Raw genomic sequence first — 16084 nt, 5'->3', positions numbered from 1 at the left:
GTTGTGCCTTACAAATATCTTTCTTCAGTTTCACTTAATATTCAGTTCACAAACTTGCATTGTTTTAGTGAGACATAGTGGGAGAGTTAACATTATATTTTCTAAGCTTCCATTGCGTTTGAATATTGTATCTCAACAAAAAAGTTTAGGTTAGTCATAAATAAAAACCATGAATTTACATTAATTTGTCAGCACACATGCAAAAATCAGTCAGAATATCAGTATTGATGTGGAAATCACATATGGAACTACAACACTTCTCTTTTTCTTCTGTTTTATACATCTGTTCATGTGACTTGCCCTTGTGTTTGTTCATCATGCCATTTCTGGAGAATGAACAAAAATATGTTGCTATCTGTATGCTTCCATTTTAAGCTTTGAGGGCGCCAACAGAGAAGCAATTTTAGTATTAAAGGCTATGATTCAGTTACAAGAGATATTTGAGTCATGAAACAAATTGAAGTGGGTTTAAAATGTGAAAAGATATGACATGGGTTTTGTTTGGTGACCACAGAAATTATACAGCTGTCAAGGCAACAGTGTTTATTTTTTGATTATTAGTTAGCATATACAATTTATATGCAGACTACATGCAGATCGGTTTTTCAGTGGATGACTGCCCAATAGGTAGAGAAGGATTGAGTAACATAGTTTTACGTTCTCAATCCAGCGTTTCAACAGCTAACACCTTCATTTAACATTCAACATACGGGATTCTGAATATCGAACACAAGTGTATCAAGAGTTAAAACTTCCCCCTTACCCAAAATATAGAATATATGTATTCGATTTAATTTGGTAATTACTATTACAGATATTCATTATCAATTAAATTGTTGATAGGCAGGGCAACCTGTTGGATCAACCTTAATCAAAATGTACCAATAATAACCAAATTAAAATGAAGAAATTTATTAAGTTACAACAATATACAACGTCTAATCTAAAGACGAAGCACAACTACCTTAAACAACAAATGTTGCAGACATGGACAGGTTACAGTCACAAAAGAAATTAATGAAGGAAAATACCTGCACAGCTTGTTTCTCCCAGGGGGTCCCAAGAAAACCAAGATCAAATTTAAAAAACCAGAAGACAGCCGAATATTCCAGGGATGAAAATGTAAAAATGTTAGGTGAGATGTAAGACAGAAACCTCAGACACTGCACCTACCAAACACCAAGAAACACAAGGCACAGATTCTTCATATGACAACAGCAGATATCCACCCCAAAATGTCCACCACAACAGATGTATCTGGCTGATGTTAAGCACCCAAAAACTCCAGACTGGCCACCAGCTCAGCTACTGCACATCTCAAAAAATAAAAAAAGTTTACTGCTGCTTTTGACAATAAGAGGTGATTTCTGCAGACAAACAATTCTTAAAGCATTCCCAGTGGTAAAGATTTTCCCTCGAAATTTCACAGATTGCATTCAAACATAAAATGAAGATGGTCTATTTAAGGGCATTTTTTTAGGCAGCTGGTCTCTATGTCCATAGTTTGGGTGTCTTGTGCCTCTTCCGGAAGGCAATAAAGTCATAAAACTTTCAAAGGAGAGAAAGCCCTCCAGGACACCACAGGGTTCTTATCAATTAAACAACCTCCGGCATGGCCCTAATTGCTAAATACATTCCTGTCCATGTCTGTGGGGGGCAAAACAGACAGAGATAGAACAGACCCACTTTTCCTGATCAAATTATACTGTCTGTTTCTCAAAAGTGGTAGTCTAAAATCTAGATATCTGACTAAATATACAAATATAAAATGTTCCACAAATGCTTAAAAATACACATATTTAGTAAGCTATATCACCCTATATAATTGATTTATGCCAATAATACTGAATAAATTAACAAAAGTACTTGCTTTCCATATTGTCCCAAATTCTCTGGCAAATGTATGAAGGGTAAATAATTATTTTATAACATAATGAACAAGATGGCAACAAACAGTGGTTAGTCAAAATATGTTTTTTTCAGCTCTATGTTTAAATGAGGAAGAATAAAAGAAACTGTTGAAATGAGTTGGAGAATTGCATACAAAAAATTAGAGTCATACTTCAGGTATTTGGTTGCAAATGTCATCCATGCATATGCTGTGGCATTTACCGGTTTAAAAATGGTTAGCATAAGGGAACTTACATAGTGGAAACATCAACTCTGCATTCATTTCATAAAATGTATTCCTGACTCCTGTCCACCACATGATGCTGTGAAAAAAATATACACTTTATGGCCAAAGGTATGTGGACACCTGACATGCAACATCTCATCCAAAATTACGGCCATTAATGTGGAGTTGGTCCACCCTTTGCTGCTATAACAACCTTTACTCTTCTGGGAAGGCTAGATGTTGGAGCATTGCTACAGGGATTTGCTTTCATTCAGTCAAAAGAGCATTAGTGAGGTAGGGCACTGATTGGGTGATTAGGCCTGGCTCACAGTTGGCTTTCCAGTTGATCCCAAAGGTGTTGGGCAGGGTTGAGGTCAGGGCTCTGTGCAGGCCAGTCAAGTTCTTCTACACTGTTCTTGACAAAACAATTTCAAAATTCGAAATTTTGGTGCCTGGGAACATTATCATGCTTCAATAGAAAAGGGTCTTCCTCAGACTGTTGGGGAAGCATCTAGACAGTGATTGCATGGTGTAGCATTACGATTTGCCTTCACTGGAACTACAGGGCTTAGCACAAGCCATGAAAAACAGCCCCAGACCAAGAGATGTCCAGATACTTTTGATCATAAAGTTTATTTTCTCCAGTAGTTAGTAGGTTTTATATTGTCCCTAATAATGTGTGCGACTGGTTTCAATTAAATGAAACAAGTATATATAAAAATAATATAGGATATGTATAAATATAAGACCCCCCATCACACACAATCTCTCTCTCACACACACACACATATATATAGAACCGTAATGAACCATTAACATTCTGTTGATTATTAATTTAATATAAAGTTTCAGTAATGTATGTATGCTTATATTGCACTCACCATAAAAAAAGGATTCCTTTAATTTTACATATATGTTGTAGACCCATGAATAAGCATGAATGATTCATCGAATGAATTAGTATAAGTTTGCCCAAATAAACAGCATAAATGGCAGGCACCACAGCTGGATAATCAAGCCAGAAAGGAAAAGGATGAGTGGAGAGCTCTGCTCATCTACACATCAGTTAAGCTGAGGTAATGCCAGAAAAACAAAGCAATGATAGATTTGTGTCCCTGCATTCAAAAAAGCAGAAATGCTCTTTGCCAAAGGGATAAGATAAACACAACCCATTGCGCTGCCAGGCGGAGGTTTGGTTTGTCATATAGTTGGCAAACCACTCATTTTCTTTGTGTTTGTTCCTGCTTATTGACAAACCCAGGCTCAGTGTGAGTCACTCTACTGAATCATAAAGATAGACACTGTCTGAAACACATTCCCAGTCGTATTATCGTTTTGCTATTGTGTATTGTATTTCCATAGTTTTAAATGGGTCAATGACAGACGCAATAAAACTGCATGGAGATATTGTTAAAGTTGAAAACATTTATTTTCAAGCTATGCAGGTCATGAAGTAGAAGGCAAAGAACAACCTCACAGAAGTCTCACGTTGTTGTAAAATGTGTCTGATTTTCAAATAGGCTCTGTGATTTCTGAGCTCACCAGGGCTCTCTTTCATCTTAATGATGTCTTAAACATTTGGTTTTGGAAAGCCTAATGTTCAGTCTATGTTTCTGTCTGTTTTTACTTATTTCTCAGCCTCATAATGGCTTCCTTTGTTTTTCACTGGCACAAAGGCACTGGTCCTGATGTCGATAAACGCCAATAAAAGACTCCAAAGGCAATCAAAAGGCTAGAATCTAAACTAGATACTGAAAGCTCTCATATACCTGCACTAAAGAAGCAATTGAACACACCTGACTAACCAGAAACGTGTGTGACGACATTTGTCCCAAACATTATGACGCCCAGAAAGGGGGGGAACTATTTATGAAAAGTGCTGTAATTTATGTATAAAAATGTATAAATGTATAAAAATGCCCATAAATAAAAGTTGAGAATGTCCACTTTACCCACAAGTGAATTGTTTGATTACAAATCAAAAATTGTGGAGTATAAAGACTCACTGTATGCAAGGTAGGTACAAATTAAGTCTTAACTATTGATGGCTACACAAATGATATAGGCAACGGGTTATATTAAAACACACCTTGTCTGTGTTGCAGTAAGTGATAGATGGTATAGGAAAAGGTTTATTTTTTCATGTTTGCATATACATCTATTTAATATAAAATTATTTGAATGTACTTCAACCACAATAAGCCATGTATTCAGGGCCGGCCCCAGGATCTTGGTGGCCCTAAGCAAATCTGTCTGAGCGGGTGGGGCGGGGGGGGGGGGGGGTTGTGCTGTTGGATTCCATCGAGCGGGCGGGTGGGGGATGGGGGGGGATGGTTGCACAGGTCATTTCTGTTGAGCAGGGGGGGCTGTTCCATTCTATCGAGCAGGGGCGGGGGGGATTAAATGTTCGGTTGCCATTCCGTTTAAATTATAAACGCCCCCCCCCAGCGGTTGCTGCCCTAAACAACCACATAGACCGTTTATGCCACGGCCCGGCCCTGCATGTATTCCTTGGATATGTATACGAGAGTGAGACTGCAGTGTATGGCTGAAGCTGGGCATCCTTTCTATCTCCAGAATTGCTTAGATGCCGGAATGTAATACAGAAATACGTCAATGTAACGCACATCTCAACGCTGTTTCGAGTGTTTCGTTGACTCAGAGATATAAGCTATACATTATTCTGTAAAAGAAAAATAAAATAATATATGCTATATTGGTAACTTTCAACCATGGTATGTTTTTGTATGTACAGTATTTATCTTTTTATATAGCAAGGTTACATCACAAAACACAACAATTACTTCGTGGTCCCATAATTCACAATTATTATGCTGAGAAGTATCTTCAGAAAGTTTTACATTTATCTGAAAAAATTGTGTACATACATGATCCACATGAAACAAACAAGAAACATAAACACACAACCTCTGTATTAAAACTTAGAGTAATCTGTTTAAAAAGAAATAGAAGTAGTGTTGTACTGATGCTGCCTGATCAGCAATGAAAATTTGATTCAATACCAAATTCACGTACTGTAGCATGCAGTACATCACAATATACATGAAAAGACTTTTACAGTCCTTTAATGCAGGCTACTTCCAGGTTTGGCTGAAAAGATGGCTTTCTCGGGTTATTGTTTCAGCATCTTGTAAATGACTTAATTTCCACTCTCGGTTTAAATTTATAATTATAATATAAAGCCAACGTGCTGAGCATCCTCTACACTACTCCCTGCCAAATATAGAATGTGCATTCACGCTTGCACCCAGAGAGGACATCGCTCTTGAGGCACATTTTTTACTCTTGACCCCAATTTAATGAACTCAGTGGGAGAGCAGGCAAAAACCAAACTCACGTCTCCTGGTAGAGAGGCAGCTACACTAACCACTGCACTAAAGATGAATTCACCATTAGCGTTTTGGCTAGCCAGTGGTCTGAGCAGGTCACTCTAACAAATTCTGAAGCCAGAGAGATCAGAGACTACAATCAACCACAATCATAAAGAATATCAGCCAAGAAATCCAGCTTTGACTGCATTGTTATTCAATTAAATATCCAGGTAACTTATCTGATGGTCAAAATCATTTAAAATGAATGGTCAGTTGGTCAAAAATAAGACCTGAATAACAATGCTCTAATATTTATTTGGATTTTGCTATATTTGGACTAAAACATGCAACTATGTTATGCAAAATTAGGCCCCCAAAGTTTTAAATACAATTGTTGGGCAAAATAAGGGTCAGGATGGATGACCAGATTTAGCCCATAAAACAACATTTATGGATGTCAGATGCTTTGTGGGGTACAACTTCCTGTAACCTGGATTTACAGCCCATTTTATAAATAGCTAGATAATCCATGAATAATAAAATCATCATTAAGCAGCTCTCATGTGATCACCCTTATTCTTCTCATCACACTTTTCATAACATTCAGTGAGGAGCGCAAACAAAACATTGATTAGAAAGGAAATCATGTCTGTACAGATAACAGAAAATGAACACAACATCTGTACCTTGTGGTGAAGTTTTATTGTGTATATCAGCGGTTCTCAACCCTATTCCTGGAGTTCTACCATCCTACCAATAAGCAGCTCAGTGAGGTCTCTGGCTACTGACTGAGGTGTGCTTTGATAGGATTAGAGTAAAAACCAGCACAACAATAGATCTCCAGGAACAGGGTTGGGTACCACCAAGTGGTATATAAGCGCTCATTAATGAGGACAGTGTCGATTTCGGAAACAGACTCAAGGTACAATGCCCTCCAAAATTATGGTGACAGTTCCCAAAAATATGAATATGAGATCAAAGGTACAAAAAATCAAGGCTTTACTTCATCGTATTTACATGCATACTTTATACTTACAGTATGTTCAACCATAAACAGCTGCTTTTGTGTTGAGTTATCCCATTTTTGCTCTACAAAATTAGGTTAATGGATGACTGACAGATTTTAACTGTTTCTCAGGTGTTTCCTTTTGCATGGATTGTTCACACATAAAAGACTCTGTTTTCACCGGTGGGTTATTTCATTTGGAGCCACAAGGAATACACGATCATGAAGAGCCAGAGAACTAACTATGGCTGAAAAACAGCTCATTTTTAAGGTGAGAGAACAGAAGAATTCATTAAAAGGGTTAGCATAGTAATTGGGTATATCAACTACAGCAAGTTGGAAAGTCTTGAAAAATAAAAGGAACTACAGTTGACTGTAGTTGATGACAGACGAATTCCACGAGCTGTGAAGCAAAACCTTGAAATAATGGTCAGTGACATCACCAGCAGTCTCCAGAGGTCAGGGGTGAAAAGAACAAAAGCCAGTGTACACAGAAGACTTTGAGAGCAGAATTATCAAGGCTACACTGCAAAATGCGAACAAGAAGGATCGGCAGCAAGAATTGAAAGGATTATAAGTAGCCTAAAAAATACAGTACAGAGACAAGCCAGAAGAAATCTGGAACAAAGTTTTATGGACAGATGAGATCAACAAAAAAAAACTTTACCAAAGTGATGGAAAGCTGAAGGCAGAGAAAGGGAGGAACATCCCATGATTCAAAGAACCCCTTCCACACCTATTCTGAGAAATATGGAGGCGGTAGTATCATGACATGGGCACGTATGGTTGCTTTTGGGACTAGCTCACTCGTCTTTATTGATGATGTAATAGAGGATGGCTGTAGGAGGATGAATTCAGAAGTGAACAGTCTGCCTACGTACAAAAAAAACTCCTCCAACCTCACCAGCTGGCACTTCATCCTGCAGCAAGACAATGAGAAACACTGCCTACACAAACATCAATGGGAAAAAGTAGAACGTTTTGGACAGTCACCTAATTTAGATCCAATCGAGCATGCCTTTCACTTGATGAAGAGGAGTAAAGCTTCCTGTAAAAAGATGAACTGAAAAAAGCTGCAGTGAATGCCTGTAAAACATTTTCAAAGAAGATACCAAACAGTGGTGATGTCAACAGGTCGTAGACTTGATGCGGTTATTGCACATTAACCAAATATTAGACATTATTGATTTGATTTACTCTTAAGTTCATTCATTAACTTAATTATGCACAGCTAAAAAAAAAAAGGTTAAAAGGGGGGGGGGGGTTGCTCCTGCAAAATGGCAAAACATGCTCTATAGTCATGTCTCAAATTTATGTTTGTGCATAAAATGATGCTTCATGTCATATCTGTAGTTATCTAACACAGCCTCATAAGGGTATTTACTATGGGTTCTTTAGAAATGTGTGTTCTAGCATGAAACTTGCTTTCAGACAAGGTCTTCATAGCCCTTCCCTTCTGTGTAAGTTACTGTAGTATGTATACACCAAACTGAAAAGCTGCTTCGTAAGAAATTCCTTCAATGAATTGAAATTATGCCACCAAGATAAAAAAGGTCAACTTAAAAAATCTGGTTTTCCCCAGCAAGGACATAACTGAAGCTATATCTAAAAAAGAAAATAATATAATAATGCATGGCTGGTTGTAAATCTATAGGCATGATATTTTAGATTAATTATTGTTGATCATTGACACAATTTTTATTTATTGTACTCACTTTGTACACCTTGGCATTTTAGACTTTCCAAATCTATTAAAACCTGGAAGCATTTCATAAAAACAATGTGATGACAGTTGGTTTTTTAAATGTTTCACGTGGAATGATGATAAATTTAAAAAGAAAACAATCATCAAGATGCTGTAAAATACGCAGATCTCTCAAGGCAGTGCTTCAGAACAATTTTCAAAGATGCACAAATTAGTCTGAGAATAAAGCTCTCATCCTCCAAGTCCACATCTAATTGCACATTTGCATTTAATAAAATATTGCAATACAGCTGAAATTATATTGTAAGGTAATGATTTTTAATGAACTGCATTCATTGAAATGCATTCGAAATGTAATATATTTAAACCAATGAAACTTTGGTATGCCATGTGCCAAATTATTGGACTAATGGTTACAGTATACTACATTCACCTACAGAACCAAGAGGTTGACACGTTTCATAGTATACAAATACATTAGAACCACTTCCAAACATGCCAGAACAATAACTTGTAATATATCTTAATTACAAAAACATCTGATTTTTCTATGTTTGCAGCTGTGTAATAATATTGGAAATAGTACTAGATTACTCAGTCAATCCTTAAGTTACCTGTTACAACTGTCACACCAAATTAAACACTGAAGTTTTAGAAGTGTAGTTTGGACATTCATTGAGGTTTGAGGACATTAAAACTGAAGTATTCTACCAAAACAAACACCAGAAACTCCTTGGAGCTTATTCAATAATTGCATTTCACTGCAATGCTTTACTGCCTACGGTCTTTTAATTTGGCTGCTCTCAGTGGTTTGGTCAAAAAAGACACCTTCAGAGTGAAGCAATCTCCACATTATTGCCTCCAGATACCCCTTCGAGGTCCTCCATGATTAAGTCTTGCTCGTTCGGTTTGTGGTCCCTTGTGGAACGCTTATTCTCCCGGCTGTTAAGTTTGACCGGAGCGGGTCCCTTGGAGGCTGGCAAGTTGGCGGGACGAACGGCATTTCCTTGAATTCTGTGAGAATAAGCCCTTCCACACTTCACATCCGCTGAGCACAACCGGAACTTGAACGCGGCCTGGAACCCCCTTCGGAAGTTCTCATTGAAGAATCCGTAGATAATGGGATTTATGCTGCTGTTGAAGAAGGCAAGCCAGTGCGCGAAAGGGTAGATGTAAATGTTAATCAATCTGTACTGATACTCAGTGAGGCTGGCATAGTCACTCAGCATCATGAGGGTCCACAGCGGCAACCAGGACACGATGAAAAGCAAGGCAACAATGAGTAACATCTTGATTACCCTTTTTTTCTTCTTAGATACCGTCTGACGGGTTTCCTGGCCAGACTTCTCCCCTGTAATCACTGAGGTTTTAAAAAGAGTGATGCCAATCCGGGCGTACATGATGACAATCAGGGTGAGCGGAGCCAGGTAGATGTTGGCAAACAGAATGGTGGTGTAAATCTTTCGCATCTCCTGGTTGGGCCAGTTTTCTCTGCACCAGTAAAATGGGACTGTCTCATTGCCGTCACCGAGAAGTATCCGCACATTTTGTTCCTTGGTGACTTGTAGCATAACAACAGAGGGACACATTATTGCAATGGCAAGAACCCAGATAATCACAATGATTAGCGTAGATGTTGATAATGTCAATTTTTGCTTGAAAGGGTAAACGATGCACCAAAACCTAAAAAAAAAAAAATTAAAAAAAGTGTCACAATGTAACACTGTAAAAGAAACAACACATTCTAAATGGTGATGGTTATCTTAATTTCCCAAAAATATAATGAACTCAAGGGCATGGAAGACCGTAGTTATATTGTCTTCCTGAGCTTTGCCTTATTCAAGCTGTCTAATTAAGGTATAAAAAAATCCATTAATAAATTCAGCATTGCTTGAATTTTTCTCTTTAGATAAAAGTGTTAACCCATCCATCCATTATCTATACTCGTTTATCCTGGGCAGGGTCTATCCCAGCATGCATTGGGCGAGAGGCAGGAATACACCCTGGACAGGCTGCCAATCCATCGCAGGGCACACACACCATTCACTCATCCTTCACTCACACACTCACACCTGTGGGTAATTTAGAGTCTCCAATTAGCCTACCTGCATGTCTTTGGACTGTGGGAGGGAACCACTGTACCCGGAGGAAAGATATGAGTGTTAAATACATTTGTAATAATATTTGAGGATTTGTTTTTAGAGGAATTCACCTGTCAACAGCAATTGCAACCAGAGTAAATACCGATGCTGACACTGATATTCCTTGTACCATCCCACTCATTTTGCACACCAAACTTCCAAAGGGCCAACCTGTTGGAAACATAAGGCAAATTCTTGTTGTAATGGTGCAGAAGTAAAAAAAATCCATTATACACCAACGTCTTATGAAATGGCAGAATACGTATGTTCTAAATTACAGAAGGATTATACCGTACTATGGTTATTGATTTGCAATTTCTATGTGCTGCTCTTACCAGTTATTATATTGTCCACAAGGGTTGTAGGCATACAAAAGATTCCCACAAGAAGGTCACTGACGGCAAGGTTTAGTATGAACACATTGGTGACAGTCCGCATGTTCTTGCTTCGCAGAATGGTAAAACAAACCACTCCATTCCCAACCATACACACCAGGAAAATGAGCAGGTAGGAGATGATGTAGACTGCAGCCACAGACAGCTTATGCAGGTAAAACACAACATATGTGACATTGTGTTGGGGGTAGGTGTATTCCTGGGAAGTATTCTGGAAGTACCACTTCCAGCGGTCCTGTGAGGTGTTTGTTCCAAGACTTTGATTCATTTTAGTTCTGGAAAAAAAAAAAAACATCACTTCTATGTTCAAATTTATTTATACGTTTATTCTGCCACATTTCGTTATTGCAAAAGTAGGCAACTTAAGATGTTTCTTAAGATGTTCCGTTACCGTTATTGCGGAGGCGTGTCACATCTACAGTACGTACAAAATAAATGAATGTTAAATTTTGAGACGCCCTTTATTTCAAAGAGCTTAGAGGAGGCACGGATGCCACCTGCTGCACAACTGAATTCAGCCTCCTAATTATTACAATGTAAATGAATTCAAGTGAACTACATAAAACTATCTAGTGGTCAGTCAAGACAAAAGATAAAATAATTTGATCAACTTCATTGTATGTAGGCATTGCGGTCCAGGCTGAAAAGCATTAAACTGTTATGTGTAGCGACGCAACTGAAGGAAAATAGAGAGTAAGTTGCGTCTCAGCACAAATCCTGTGAGTGCAATCGCAATGCCTTACGGTCCTCAACAGTCTACGTTAATTTTACAGAAATACTTCTGAATATTGAATATAAACTTGAATATTTTTGTGTCAAGGTATTTATCTGCACAATGGCTTCTTTTCCGGAGTTTAATAAATTACGTTTGGAGTTTGCCAAACAGAAAAATGCCAAACAGATTGGTTGAGGATCTACATGCCAAACGTCAAATAGTCATCTTCAGGCTTCCGTGATAAAGAAATGAACGTAGCCTATATCGATACATACATTGAGTGATAAGATGGGAAATATGTTTTCATTTCATTAAGGTAGGCTACTACAGGCTACATAAAATATGAACTTACCTTAAAGGAGGAACTACTTGGCGTCTGTATAAGATCTGACGGGATACCTCTCCTCACAGTTTCTTCACGCCATAAGAAGTAGCCTGCAGAAGACAGCTGTTAAAATTTAGTTAGATTTAGTCAGATTTAACGTGCTCCTGACTGCATACGGACTGCTGCACTTGATTAGGCAACATCTGTTATTCCGGATCCCCACAATGTGAGCGCGTGGCTCCTGTGCTTTACCACTAGCATAACTATCTAAGCATGAGAGGGTACGGCTTGAAGTGGTGATGCCGTCTATCGTCACTGTTCAAGGAATGGACTGAAATAGTGAACGCAGATCCAAAATGATGTGCCACGGTGAGTCAGTTGGCAAATGCAACGCATTCCGCTGCCAAGTGAAACAACCTCATCTTGATTGTGTTAACATTAGTGTAACCTACCGCCAATTTATCGGTGTTATTATAAAATATAAACAGTAGCCTAAATCAGCGAGTTTCCGCCAATTGTATTATTTTCACACGTTTAAATACATTTTAAATATAAAAAGAGAATTTATAATGCTATGGAATAACGCTTAGCAAGGTACACGTGAACAAGTATCTTTGATTTGTAATGTGAAGGTGTACAGCAGGTGGCTACACGGACATCTATGTAGGCTATATTTATTTATTTGATTATTTACTTTTGTGTTGATTAATTTATTATTATTATTATTATTATTATTATTATTATTATTATTATTATTATTATTATTATTATCATCATCATGAAGCCGTATGTATCATAGCATTGCAATGACCCTGTCTTGGTCTCTCTTTGGCTATTTTGAAGAAATATTCTGAAGTAAGCTAGTGTAAAACTGTTATAAATTAATGTTTTACCTAATTGAACAAAACTGACTCATTTCTCATTTCACAATGAAAAAAGGGTATATCCAGCTAGAATTTGGCTTTAAAATCTCATTTAATTGCCAAATAAATAAATAAATAAACACAATTTTTCAGAAACAAATGAGTCATTCAGAGGCTGCGCGTGCAGTTAACCATATGTATATCAATATATCCTGTTTCCTCTTAGATTATCTTGTTTTCATTACAAAAATTACAAGTGAAGGTGGTTAAGCCGTCAATGTGATTTTTTTTTTATTTTGCTCATGAACCAGCTGGAGCTGAGATAAAATCTAATTATATGAACGTGAAGACTGAAGAGTCATGTGACTGAACTGACTGAAGCTAATCAAAAGTGCCACAATCCAGGTGGCTGGGTCATGCTACAATTCCTTTACTGTAAGTAATCATTTGCACCACCAACAGGTCACACTGTCTTCCATTACTGTTACATTCTGTACCCTCTCTGTAGTTTTCCATCATGCTGCGAGGGGTATGTTGTTGTGTACTACCAAAGCTGTTGAAAAATTTAACATGCATTTTATTTTATTACTGCAATCCATCATCAATTAGCAGCACACCGCTGACAGTCGGCAGTATTGTATTTGGGAGTACAGAGTTCTGCATCATTGTCCATGATGTCTTTAATGGGTATCAGTTGTCCCCAATCAGCTACTTATTCACATGTTCATTAGTTGAAAGGTTGTAGAGCGGCGTAGCCATTAGCAGACCCGGAATAAATGGCAAACGGCATTCTAAGTGCCATTTTATAGGGCAAACTAGTCACTGATAGAATAGGCCCCCCTTATGATGGACAAAAATGGTACTCTAGGTGCATGAAATTGAATATGATTGCAGTTAATGGCTTAATGCATGCTATAAGTCTGTGGCATGTAATTAAAGTGGCTACCACTTTTATAGCAATACATGAAAATAGACACGTAAAAGGGTTTCAGGGTTTGCCCTGAGCATGTCAGAGATCTTCTAAACCACATTCAGCCTATTAGTGAGTTTCAGCTTATTATTGCATTTGATATTTGGCAGGCTTAATTATGAAAATACTTTTGTTTTTTTATGGCCTGGGTTTATTCCATCCAACTCTTGAAAGAAAGAGTTTATCAAACTCTTGTGTGTGCTCTAAGCCACTCTGTAATTCCCTCATGTAGTAAAGTAAGTGATTAATATGGTAAATGGACTGCATTTATATAGTGCTTTTATCCAAAGCGCTTTACAATTGATGCCTCTCATTCGCCAGAGCAGTTAGGGGTTAGGTGTCTTGCTCAAGGACACTTCGACATGCCCAGGGCGGGGTTTGAACCGGCAACCCTCCGACTGCCAAACAATCAGTCTTACCTCCTGAGCTATGACGCCCCCAGTTGGGATATAGTTGGGATGCGATTGCTTTTTGGTGCCATAGCTCGCACATACCACCTTAGACCATCCTGAACCACAGCTGCCATCAAATAAATGGAAGTCATGTGGTAGCATGGGCAAAAATTATACATTACAGAGAGGTTGGCATTTCAGCCGTTAAATGTGCTGTATTTAAAACAGTAAACACGGCATATATAGGAGTTTTAAAGGGTTCCATATTTAAATATGGAATTAAATATTGAGAGAGACTGAATATAAACATATATATGTTTGTGTGCTCACTGAGCTTAGTTTTTTAGTTGTCTACAGGAACATCTGGAACATTCTACAATCACCCCCTTCGGGCACCTGACAAGCCTATGATGCAGCCTTCTAGCAGCGGAACAAGTCAAAGTGGCAGGAATTATGCCCTCATCTGAAACACCCAATTATAAAACAGAAGATGTAGACATTTTCAAAGTAGTTTCTGAAAGCATTTTTTATAATTTATTTTAAAGCACATGTGGCCTTTGGTTAAAAAAAAAAAAAGAGAAAAAGAAAAAAAAAAAAACCCACTCATTGTGTTCATGATAGTCCACGGCCATGGCCACCCCCATTTCACACTCACAATCAACCCACCCTCCCGTCCAAGTCCACGATACCTGTACCTGTCTAAAGTCTCGTCTAGGGCAGCACACAAAGGCTAGAACCAGGCCTGAGCATGGAGCATATGACCCCCACAGTCTAGGCCTGCACTTAATGCTGCTGTCCGCTTTCATTAGGATTTGACTCGCTGCAGATTCTTATGGTATGCGATACTATTATGCTGCTGATGATACTGGTGAGTTGAAACTGACTGCAATATATGACTATAATTGGTGTGTTCTTCGTCTGTGAGCTGTTTGTTGAGTAGTAGTAAGTGTACATGCGAGCAGTGTATTGATTATGTGTTCATGTTTGGTAGCATTAGGTAGTCGCTCCTCTGTTCTGGTTCAAAAGACTGCCGTAGCCCTGGAGGCCACATAGTCTTCATTTGGCCCTATGCAAGTGCATATACTAAATTAGTATTGATTTAATATGAGAACGCGTATTGAATTCTCGGATAATAACCATTTACTGGAATTCATTCTTTTGAGAGCAGGGAGTGCACGTGCACTAAACTCAAGCATTCCAGAAATTTATAAATACACAATGTAATTTTTTGAGAATGCATATCAATCTCACAGTTTCAACATTGAATATTTTATTCTTCAGGATATTAAACTGCATTGCGTCAGGGTCATTATGACCCAAAAAAGATTAAAACTGGGAAAGGGGAGGGGCTAATTTACACATGGAGTTTTTGCCAGAAAGCAGACAGCAAACAGTTTCAATCCGAAACTATTGTTATTTATTCATTTTTATTTATAATTCCTTGCAACAAACTTGCAGTGACAGTTGGAGCTTTTAAATGACACTTCTACCAACTAAGAAAAATATGTAATGTGAGCCATTCCTTGTCTCAAATATCCCTGACTTATAATTTATGCGTTCTTTTAAAGGTTTTATTACTGCAATTTGTTTACACATTGAATATTGCTTGATTGTATGTGGTTCAAAAGTCCACTGAGTGTTAATAAGAACAAATATGACCAACTTGCAATGGTCACCTGTTGGGTGCTATTTTATAATAGTTCTGACATTTAAAGCATTCCGTGATCTAGCTCTGGAATATCTTGCAAAATTGCTCACCCTTTATCATGGTTTAATCAAAGTTCTGCGATGTGTTCCAAAATCCAGACTAAAAGACCTAGGGTAACAATTTCCCTGCCAAGGAAACAAGACTTCAAGAAGTCATAAAGGGAACCCCAAGCATGCCAAAGCACACTATGATTGTTTGGTACACAAAATGGCATTGAGCCCTTCTCACTCACCTGATTTTAACCCGCGGCAAAAGCAATGACCAAACGGTGTGTGATTGGATTCAGTTATTTACGGTCTGTGAGACATAAGGCATAATGAAATTACAAAGACCACTGGTGGTTTCTATGGAAAGCCAACGATGCCAAAACATCTTTAAAAATAAAAATCTAATCATGGTTACTTCTGACCTGTTGA

The 16084-nt window shown here is 38.0% G+C and overlaps 1 protein-coding gene and 1 long non-coding RNA gene across 2 annotated transcripts; one reads left to right on the top strand and one right to left on the bottom strand.

Moving 5' to 3' along the window:
* Positions 1-7704: 7704 nt before the first annotated feature.
* LOC135238825 (neuropeptide FF receptor 2-like) lies at positions 7705-11894 on the bottom strand. Its single transcript, XM_064306915.1, has 4 exons — positions 11763-11894; positions 10636-10970; positions 10372-10471; positions 7705-9842 (listed from the first exon to the last, which is right to left on the bottom strand). The coding sequence occupies exons 2-4, from the start codon at positions 10961-10963 to the stop codon at positions 8990-8992; spliced, it is 1281 nt and encodes a 426-aa protein (XP_064162985.1). The 5' UTR covers positions 10964-10970; positions 11763-11894; the 3' UTR covers positions 7705-8989.
* A 77-nt stretch (positions 11895-11971) lies between these two features.
* Positions 11972-15156, top strand: LOC135238826 (uncharacterized). The gene is made up of 3 exons (XR_010325216.1): positions 11972-12104; positions 12910-13033; positions 14308-15156. It is a non-coding gene; the product is annotated as an uncharacterized LOC135238826 (long non-coding RNA).
* The last annotated feature ends 928 nt before the right edge of the window (positions 15157-16084 follow it).

This window comes from Anguilla rostrata, chromosome 14, assembly GCF_018555375.3.
Source record: "Anguilla rostrata isolate EN2019 chromosome 14, ASM1855537v3, whole genome shotgun sequence".
Classification (NCBI taxonomy): domain Eukaryota; kingdom Metazoa; phylum Chordata; class Actinopteri; order Anguilliformes; family Anguillidae; genus Anguilla; species Anguilla rostrata.
This window is presented reverse-complemented; position numbering and strand designations above follow the sequence as displayed.